The sequence below is a fragment of the Chelmon rostratus genome, chromosome 6 (genome assembly GCF_017976325.1).
Source record: "Chelmon rostratus isolate fCheRos1 chromosome 6, fCheRos1.pri, whole genome shotgun sequence".
NCBI lineage: Eukaryota > Metazoa > Chordata > Actinopteri > Chaetodontiformes > Chaetodontidae > Chelmon > Chelmon rostratus.
In genome coordinates, this window is record NC_055663.1 from 23771092 (window position 1) to 23781920 (window position 10829).

Here is a 10829-nt window from a genome sequence, read left to right on the forward strand (position 1 = left end):
CATTGTGAAGTTGTCATTTTGGGTTCGGTATTTCTCACGATTTCCTTAATGTTAACAAACCAAACAATCGATTTATTTATTTATTTTAACTGTTCAAGTTTAAGTTTTTTACATAGAAATGAAATAATCAGTTTGTAATCATCAGTATCATTATTAATAATAATTGTATGTATTGTTATGGATTAAACTATCCAAACCATCAAAATAATGATCTAATAATGTAATAACTTACAGAGGACATAATGAGTTTACTTCTGATACTTCATGAGCATTTATTTGCTAATAATTATGCAGGTAGTGCCTTTTGTGTGGTATTGCTACCTTTACTTGATGATGATCAATGCTTCTTCCACTACTGCAAATATGTATTTATACACACACCTAAAGATGCAATAAGCACACTTAGTTAAGGAAAACTGTTTTTTTTATTGAAATCCCGAAGTGCGTGTGTGCAGGAGCAACACACCATTTCTGTGCAGAGCGAAAGTTTGCTATGTGAAACTCCGGGATAGTTTGCTGTATTTAATCGGCCAACGAAAAGTCGCCACCGGTGGGAAAGATGACATCGTGACGTTTGGGCAGCAGCCTCTCTTAATGCCCCGGGTATGTATTCAGCTAATATTATTAACTATTATCTGACAAAACCTTCTCTTCAGTATTTTACTTAGGCCTGATAATTATGCGTAGGAAGTAGGAAATTAAAGCAATAACGTCCTGTTCTGCGCTGCTCGGCCCACATGATGCTAGCAGGTTTAGCACGATGCTAGCTGCTAAGTGAACTAGCTGGCTAGTCTGTTATAAAAATGTCCCCGGGCTTTTTTCATGTCGTGGAATCCCGTTAGACCCCCACCATATGAGGGTTTATCACCCGTCACAGAAGACGTTTGTTGTCCGGGGTTGTTGTATGTGTGAAGATGTCAGGGATGTGGGCGAAACGACCTGTCAGAAACGTCAACGTTTTTTGTCGTAGCTTAGTAACATTACTAGCTCAGTGTGTAGCTTTTTGTAGCTTTGACTAACCAAGTGAAGCCCTGTCGACCCCTTCGGTGGTGCTTGAACTCTGTTTGCGGAACCACCGATCGACAGTACAGACAGGCACAAATAAGTTACATGAGCACATATTCTGATGTTGACAATGACTGCTGATGTGTGTTTATACGGTGACTATGGCTGGGTTGTAACACGATGGAGATGCTATGATGATATTCCACTTCAAACTGCAACAGGCAGACAGTCACCTGTTGATTAAAACACAAGCAATCTGAAGGTGTCAGGCTGAGCTCTTGAAAATTGTCATAGGCATTTTGTATTGTTTTCTGATGTTTTATAGATTGAACTAATTGGGAAAAACCTTGCAAAATGGCATTGTTGGTGACAGCCCTAAGCTATACAAAAAAGGACGTCTGTGTAAACATACAGCTCCTGTAAAAGGGTAAAATCATCTTTCAATAATAAACTTAATCGACTAATTATATCTTTTATATATTCTGCATTTTTCAGTTTCACAGAAGTTTAAAGACAGCTGAGATAAATCCCTGTATGAAGAGTCTGAGTAACACTCAGCAAAATGAACATGTCTGCCATTATGCAGATGCCAAACAGATGTCATCTTGCAAAAGACTGAACTGCCATAATACATAGAATACCTGCAGTAAATGATGGACACACCTGTGCCTTTGAATCACAAAAGACAGCATCACTATTATAGTGCAATACCCCACTTGCATTATATTTTGCATTCCTCTAAGTGTACAAGTGTTGTAGTAAACAGAAATAGTGCCTAAAGATTATGAATGATTTGTTGCACTAACATTACCACTACTATCATTTTCTGACTTTCATATGGTGATTATTCATGAATTCTTTAACCACATGTCTTTCCAATATAAGCACCTTCAGTAGTCTCAGGGAAAGAAATGGTCAATCGCAAAGAGAAAGGGGGGATATACGTTATAAAACGTATATAACCACGGTTGTATTTGTTAAACAGAGTCTCCATGGATGACCTGACCAAAGCCCTCTCGGCCAGCTTCGCTGTGTCCAAGGAGCCCAACAGTACTGCCGCCCCCCACCCTCGCCTGGCCCAGTACAAGAGCAAGTACAGCGTGCTCGAGCAGAGCGAGCGACGCCGGCGCTTCCTTGACCTGCAGAAAAGGTAAATGTCTTTACGGTTCAGTATCTGACCCTGGAGGTTTTAATTAAAGAATAGACATTAGTTCACAGCATGGAGCTTATCCCTTCTGGGTCCGAATGAATCTTATTTTAGTATGTAACGGATACTTTGAACAATAGCAGATGATGGTTTTTTGGCCCCTTTTACTTCTGTATTGCAACATAAAGAAGTTTTTACCAGTGAGGGCTCAGTCCTGCTAAGTGGTGAAAGCTAGCGACTGTATTTACAGAATGCAGCCGCATACTTACAACTGCAGTTGTCAGCTACATCCGAAACATGATAATAAGGGTATGCAGATGTTGCACTTCACTGGCAACCCCTTCACTCTGCACTGTGTGTAAAACGAGGACCAGGAAGCTTGTTTGTCTTTGTATGCCACCATTTATTATCTGATCAGGAACAGAATATGTACTGATCAGTCATAAAGTTGGCTTACTGCAGGTGGCTCACACACAGCACACTATAAAGAAGTTATTTTAGCACAGAGGCTAACTAGCTAGCTTACAGAGTGCAATGCGCTGTTATTACATTTCAGCAGCTAAAGAAGCTCATTGCTCTTCTCATTAACATTTCCATACATGACAGTGTACATGTTCATATGGTGTGCATACAGACATCAATACTCAATGTTTGTACGCAGTGCAGTGCTCAGCAACTCATCTCAGGCATATCTGTCATGAAGTGCTGCCAGTAGCATTTATCTGCTACGTCTAAGAGAGGCCACCCTTCAGCCAATAAATCCATATACAGATTTAAAATTCTAGTAATTATGGCAAGTGGGATCACGTATTATGCAAACACAGATTCACTGATTTCAGTTCAGGCTGCAATTTGGATGCTTTTTTTAATGTTTTGAATGTCTAATATGTCTTGGCTACAGGTAACTTACATAGGTTTTCATCTTTTAAAATAAACTCACACAGTTATACGTGGATGTGCCTCTTTCTGCATCAATAATATCAGTAAAAGGTTAAACTACGTCAACCATGCACGGCGTCTGGCTGATGGGGACTGGACGGGGGCAGACAGCGACGGAGAGGAGGACATGGAGAAACAAGACGAGGGGGAACGGGAGCAAGATGGTAACACAGAGGAAGAGGGGATGGAGGTGGAGAGGAGGAGGCTGCCAAAACATTATGCAAACCAGGTCAGTGCGTGATGTGTTAATACCCAGAGATGTTATTCCTATTCATGTGTGAAGGACATCCCATTACGCCATGCGCTGTTTGTTGCATTCGTCATCTTGACCAGCAGATGGCGCATGAGTTTCTAGAATGGCAGCCCAACAAGCTTGTTGAATGCCAGCAGATTTGACATTTACATCTCTGGTCTCTAGAACACAGCATTGATGAAGATGAGATGTTGAGTTTGCTAACAACATTGCCCTCCTTCCTCAGCTCATGCTGTCAGAATGGATGGTGGATGTGCCATCAGAACTGGACACAGATTGGCTGATGGTGGTCTGTCCTGTGGGGAAAAGATCCCTTATTGTTGCCTCCAAGGTAAGAAGCTATCACCGCTGCTCTGTTGTTTCACACGAACTGCCACTGCAGTCCATGAATTTTAGAATTCAGAAGTCAGTTATTTCAAAGCACCTCATTGATAATTCAGAACATATCAAACTGTCAGTCAAATACAATTGAGATTCTCTGAGCTGCTTCTTATGGGTTTTTGAAGTAGTTTCCATCTCTGCTGTTTTTGTGGTGTCATCTTCCAGCCGAGATCCAAAGTACCATTTTCAAACAGCAGTCAGGATCTTCTCTAATTTAAATGCAGTGTCATGTCTGAACTGAATCAATAGTTTGCAAGGATTATTGCACTTTGCATTTATTGCTTCTACATTCCTGTTATTACGGAGAATGAGGTGAGTTGTGCGTTGGAGTAAGATGAGCCAACTTGCCTGGGCAACCCTACAGGAAATGGATAGTGTGGGCGAGGAGTTAGTAAGAATTTCCCTCAACCTGTGATGAATAAATCAGTAAGCCTGAAGTGATTTCATCATGATGTTGTAAAGATGTGGATTTGTGTATGTAAGGTGCAAAATGAATGTGAAGCAGTTTTATTGATAAGAAATGCGGCTCTACATACAGCCACTGCCATATACTGTGTAACATATAATGTTTGGCCTTGACACCAAAGTGTGGAAAAAATTGATGTAACAAGAGCGAGCACAGATTTTATAATGACTTTATATGTTGTATTGAGCCACAATGTGTCTCATCATTCATTCGGAAATAAGAGTTATCATTATACTGATATAAACATTAATTATGCAACGACCACGAGGAAACGATATGTTTTGGTATCAAATCAGAAAAATATATAAAGCTTTATAGAATATTTGTGCAGTCATTTCTTTAAAGTCTGTCTGTTCTGCAGCTTTCCTTATCTCGCCCTGTCAAGCCCACAACATCAGTATCATGCTGCATTCACTTGGATTCAGGCAGACAGTCGACAGCAAACCGGATCTCATTTTAGTGAGCAGGATGGTAAAATTAGGTGAGGCCTGCAGAGAATACCAGCAAATGTTCAAATATTTACCGTAATGGTAGATGCCAATGCTGTCTACCGTTACTGTAAATATTTGAACTTTTTGCCATCCTCCTTGATGGAATTTATAAGCAGCTATTACACAGCTCCCTCAAACAGGCAGAAAGCATGGTCGATCTGGACAACAATTTTTGGACGGTATTTAGATTTTGGAGAGTAACTTTGCAATTGAATGTTGAGAGAAAGCTGCACTTTGTAGGTAAATGCAATACTAGAATAATTACATTACATTATATGAACAATAATTTTATTTACTATTCCAATCTTTGTGAACAATATGATATCACCATAGCAACATATCATCATGCCTGTTTTGTCTTGCTGTCCTGCCATTCTGTTTATTTTTCCTGTGCTGTCTGGAAAGTGTTTTCTGTCTGCCGGCTGCCTGAACCCACTTGAATGCCACATTAGGGCTAAAACTACCGATTATGTTCATTCTCGATCAATGTGCTGATTCACAATGAATTTTATTCATTTGGTTTTGGCCCCCAAACCACCTGTTTTCATATTGTGAATATTAAAAAAAGAAAGATTTGAATGAAGCCCGGAGATTAAATTTACACTAGTCACCATGTTGTCAAAAAACAAAAAAAAAAAGTAAGTCTGGGAGACGGGTAGAATCCTGAGTCGAGGCCAGTGAGTGTCAGTCACCGGAGCTCTGTGCTGAATCATGACCTGTCATCCAAATGAAACACACCCCAAACAAGCCCCTTTTCAAGTGAAATGAGCTATCAATAACTTCTAGTGAATTTAAAAAAAAAAAAAAAAAAACAACTTGGGGTTTTCCAATTTACATTCTTAGAACGTGAAGTGTGTTTTTCTCTGGTAGTGTTGAATGTAAAACAACGGGCTCATTTACTTTGCATTGTGTCACTGTGGTGCATGAGTAATGAAAAGCCTTATCAGCATTACACGCACATTTCTGGGAACTCTGGTACAACCGTGTCTGTCATCTCATTTTGGCTCTGGACTACGGTTTTCCTCTATTGCCACATGCAAACTTTTGTTGTATAAGTGTCAGTGACACCCCACACCCTGTGATGCAACCACCTGTCACATCGTAATGACAGTCATCTGGTTACTCATTCGTTATTTCAAACTTTGACCTCATTGACGACCGCGAAGCACCGCAGCGCAAAATGAGAACTGAAGACTCGTTGACAGAAGCAGCAGAAGTTTACCTAATGTGACAGCTTTTTTATTTCCTGCACATCTCAGTGGGAACTCTGTGGCACTAATTCTGCCAGGAGTTAGTGGCCTGATGTCTGAGACCACCTACACTAAAAATCTCCTGTTTCTCAGGTCCCATTTTAGGCCCCATTATTCTCATGACCCCAGCAGTTACAACCAAATGTCTTTGTGAATTTATGTCGCACTTTTCTTTTTTAGGTGCATGTGGGGAGCTCCAAATACAACATGAACATGAATTATGACACATTACCAATTACTTCAACTCTAGCGACACCATGATCACACTATAGTTTTACCCATTAATGATTCTAAGTAAACAGAATTAGATGAGTTTTGTATCATGTATATAATATGTGGTATTGGCCAATATTCACCATATCATTATATATGTATGTATATGTGTGTGTGTGTGTGTGTGTGTGTGTGTGTGTGTGTGTATAATGATATGGTGAATATTGGCCAATATCACATATTATATATTACATGATACAAAAATCTTCATACTAACTGTAACGACTCATCTAGTTAATTCTAATTTACTTAGACTCATTAATTTAAATAACATAATTGGGTAAAACTGTGGTATGATCATGATGTTGAGCTAATATATATAAGATCAATTTTTTTTCCTTTTTAAAGATTCATCAATAAATCAGGATTGTCACTATTAGTAGTTTTAGGTCAGTACTCTCATGACTGTGTCTATATGAGGTCGTCTCAGTCGGATTTTTAGCTTAAGATAAATTACTACTGTAGGCAGCTTCTAAAAGCATTTGTCACATAGTGTCACAATGCTTCTTATATACAACTGTCTTTATAAGTGTGTAGAAGATGAGGCCACTCAGTAGAAGAAACCAAATGATCCAATTGTCTGGAACAGAAGGAACTAGAAATGTCCATCTCAGTTGAAGTTGACATGGCCGTGCTCTGGGGAGTAGCTGCCATCGCGGTAACAGTTGTCTCTTCCCTCATGTATCATCTCTGTTTTTGACTTTTTTTCCTGAAGGGCTCCACCGCAGCGTACACTAAAAGCGGCTACTGTGTGAACCGTTTCCCCTCGCTGCTGCCCGGTGGGAACCGTCACAACTCAGCCATGGGAAAAGGTAGGTGGGCCCGTTGCACGTGGAGCGCTGTGGTTTATTATAGTGGACCGCTCAGGCGTTTCAGCAACACAGGAAAGTGATCCACCAGCTTCTGTTCACCTGTCAGCTTATTTCCATTTCAGCTTATTTAGAAATAACTTCCATCTTAGACAAAGTTTTTGACCTCTTCAACCCCATTGAAAGGTTTTGCAAAGATGCCAAACATCACTGAATTATAATGATGATTTTTGTGATTTTTACAATCTTAAAGCTACTTAAGGGAAAAACTGGATGTTAAGGCAGTCAGTTAAAGCCGAGATCCAAGAAAAACATCCAGTGAAGAGTTGACATTGTTAGCCTGATTCACAGGAAGTAGGCTGTCGGTATCAGACCGCCATGTGCTGACTATTCGCTGTTTTCAGAGTCCCTGTTGCTACACGAAACAACAACAACCTCAAGCTAGCAACCTACAAGCTGAAAATGGAAGTTCTGACGAAGGTTGTGCAATCAGGTTCTCTGAGTGAATTTTTGTAAAGATATACAAACAGTATGTTTCTTTTGCACAGATTTAACCATTTTAATGCCAGGGCTCGCCTCTTTACGTGCAAATGTTCCACCAAAACAAGCGTTTTGGGGGGTTTTTTTACTGTTGGCACAGCTCTAAAACAACATGTGGAGGTCTGGCTGTGTGAGGCTAATATTGTCACAATCATACAGTTTTATCTTTTGCTGTTTGTTGACTTGTGAACAAGCTTAAACGTCTGGCAGCGCTGCTTGTGGTGGTGGGTGGGGGTTACTCAGAGTGTCTTGAAATTCCTCTGGCTAATTATTGTTCCAAAGCATCACACAGGACCAAAAAGTGATTTGCACAACCGAATATATTAAAACTTGTAACTTTTTTGCTGCTATCAACAAATAGTCCTTTCAAACCCCTTGCTGGTACAGTATGTTGGGGTGATTTTGAACAATGAGGTGGTAAAAGTCTTCTAATTGCTTTTTATTTAGTAAATAATAGTTGAAATAATAAGTGATTATGAGTAAGTTTTATGCTAGCGTTTGCTGTATAGCTGTGAATGGTTCTTTGTATGTGCTCTATGCAGACTACACCATCCTGGACTGCATTTACAGTGAGGTGGACAGAACGTACTACATCCTGGATGTCATGTGCTGGAGAGGCCACCCGGTCTACGACTGCCCGGTAACACTGGTTTCTAATCCTCCAGAAATCCAGGAATGCTTGTCTAATTGCTCGAGTAGCAAAGTCTGGGCCACAGATGTGCTTTTTTGCCACGTTGCCCATCTCATTGGCTCAGGATTCAAAAGGGAGTTTTCTTGTTTACAGTGCTTGTTCTCTCATCAACAGACCGAGTTCCGTTTCTACTGGCTCCAGTCCAAAGTCCAGGAGGCGGACGGCCTATCAGAAATCGCCAAACGCAACCCTGTGAGTAGCATTACCAGGAATAGAGCCTCTTCACTTCATGTCCCGCTTTTCCTTCCTAGTTTTCAGTCCTTAGCCTTGTTATTTGAGACAATGTAACATGTTTATTCAATCTTGGGTTTGCAGCATTTTGTGTTTGTTGTGCTTTATGCCTTGCTGCACCTTATTTCCACATATGGGATGAATAAAGTCCTGAACTTGAACTGAAACCTCCTCAGGGGGAAATTAGACAAAGGAAAATTAAAGGCAAACTTCTTCTTTAGTCCTAAGCATGCTCTAAAGTGATTATTACACACAAATCTTGAAGATTATGGTGCTTTTAGGAAGTCTGAATGAACTTTGAGCTCACCACCTCTTAATCTTCAGTGTTAGTGTGGTGCAGCCCAGTAGGCGCTAAATCAGGCTTAGTCCTTGAAGAGTAAACTCACCATTGGAAAGCAATTTCTCACATTTGACAAGAAGACAAATTGTGTTTGAACTAACAGCGTGGTGCTCTGGTTTTGTTTGGTCCAACAGTTCCGGTTTGTGAGCCTCCAAAGCACTGACTGCACAGCAGAGTTGATTCAGAAGGCCCTGGCAGCTGACTACAGCTTCAGCGTAAGAAAAGTTCTCTTGTCCTTCAAACACATCCCTGCTGCACATTGGAAGCTGTGTTGGAGTCAGATGGTGTAATCATGCATTTGGGAGAAAATTCATTATCTTTTTATGAAACGCAAACATGCATTTTGTATGCATCTCACCAGGCTTTGATTAGTTTAATTCTGAATTTCTGGCTGCAGGTGGATGGTCTCCTCTTCTACCACAGGCAGACCCACTACACCCCCGGCAGCACCCCTCTGGTGGGCTGGCTTCGCCCCTACATGGTCACCGACATCCTGGGCATAGAGGTTCCCGTCGGACCCCTCACCACCAAGCCTGAGTACGCTAGCCACCAGCTGCAGCAGATCCTGGAACACAAAAAAACATCGAGTGAAGTCCGTCCGGCCAACAGAAGCGGAGGCTACGAGTTAGAGTATCTGTCCACCCCGAACCTGGACAGTGGGGACACTCTGAACTTTTTGAATCAAAAGCCAATAAGGGAAGCACACATGGAGCTCTGAGAGGGAGGCTTAACGAGATGCAAATTGCTAACTCAGTGTTTTTGAGTGGCGGTGGCCCACATATGGTTCTTTAGAATGCCTGCTGAATGGTTTTGAGGATCTGACCAATTGCAAAGCATGGCTAATTCTAATCCGGCACTGCTCATGACACCCTCAGAGTGCAGATTAGTAGAGCTATGTTATATATGTGTTTTTATATGGCTAAAAACTCAAGTCTGCCATTGACATCTTTACTTCTACCTGCTGCAGGACTCTGAAACACAGTGTTTAGCCACTATAACTACTAGTCACAGTCTCTTATTCAGATCCCTTTCTTAACACCATACGTAGTTGCATACTATCAAAAAAAAGCATGAGGTTACTTATGTGGGATCAGTTCTTGCACTTGAAAGGTATCCAACATAAGAAACATCTTGGCTGTTTTCAGTTGTTTGCAGGGTTTGTACAACTACCACTGATGCTCACTCATCAAAAAACACTGAATGTCTGAGCAGATCATTAGCCTGAGCTGCAGTAATGGAGAGTTTGTAGGATGCTGACTGGTCAGACCCTGTGAGTTGTCATCAGACTGAGCAGCAGCAGCAGCAGTGACACGGACTTTTACAAGTTAATGGTAAATTTAAAATTGTTTTAAAGTGTTTCTAAATAAAATGTTTTTTTTATTGCCCTACATTCTGTTTGCACTGGTTGGATTTATTTATTTATTTATAAGGTTTCAGAATCAGTTCAGTCCTGTGGAAGAGACATTTAAAGATCCAGTGTGTAAGAATTACGGGGATCTATTAGCAGAAATTTCATGTCATATTCATAAGTATGTTTTCATTAGTGTATAGCCACCTAAAAATAAAAAATCATGTTTTTGTTAGCTTAGAATGAGCTCTTTATATCTACAGAGGCCGTGGATGCTCTTCCACAGAGTCCACCATCGTGTTTCTACAGCAGCCCAGAGCAGACAAACCAAACACTGGCTCTAGAGAGACTTTTGTGTTTTTTGTGACCACCATTGGTTCTCCTACAGGCTTGGAAAGGGAGAGGTGAGGCAAGGGGTATTCAGTTGGTTGTAATCTGCAAACTCACCACTAGATGCCACTAAATCTTACACACTGGTCCTTTAATATGGGGTTGCTGTCTTTTGGTAACATAACAATAAGGTTACAAATCATACACTTAAATGAACGAACTCGTGATGATTTAATGCACCAATTAATGCAGGATGTGTCATGATTTCCAGCTACCATTAACAAATAATCCAGCCTACTATATTTATCTGATTAGTTCACACTTCATCGATCATC

General features: G+C 40.7%; 1 protein-coding gene across 1 annotated transcript; it reads left to right on the plus strand.

Annotated features, from left to right (window-relative positions):
- The first annotated feature begins 464 nt into the window (after window positions 1-464).
- On the plus strand, window positions 465-10206 carry snupn (snurportin 1). The gene is made up of 9 exons (XM_041939823.1): window positions 465-603; window positions 1991-2155; window positions 3137-3320; window positions 3571-3675; window positions 6921-7017; window positions 8097-8194; window positions 8360-8437; window positions 8951-9031; window positions 9214-10206. The coding sequence occupies exons 2-9, from the start codon at window positions 1998-2000 to the stop codon at window positions 9532-9534; spliced, it is 1122 nt and encodes a 373-aa protein (XP_041795757.1). The 5' UTR covers window positions 465-603; window positions 1991-1997; the 3' UTR covers window positions 9535-10206.
- The last annotated feature ends 623 nt before the right edge of the window (window positions 10207-10829 follow it).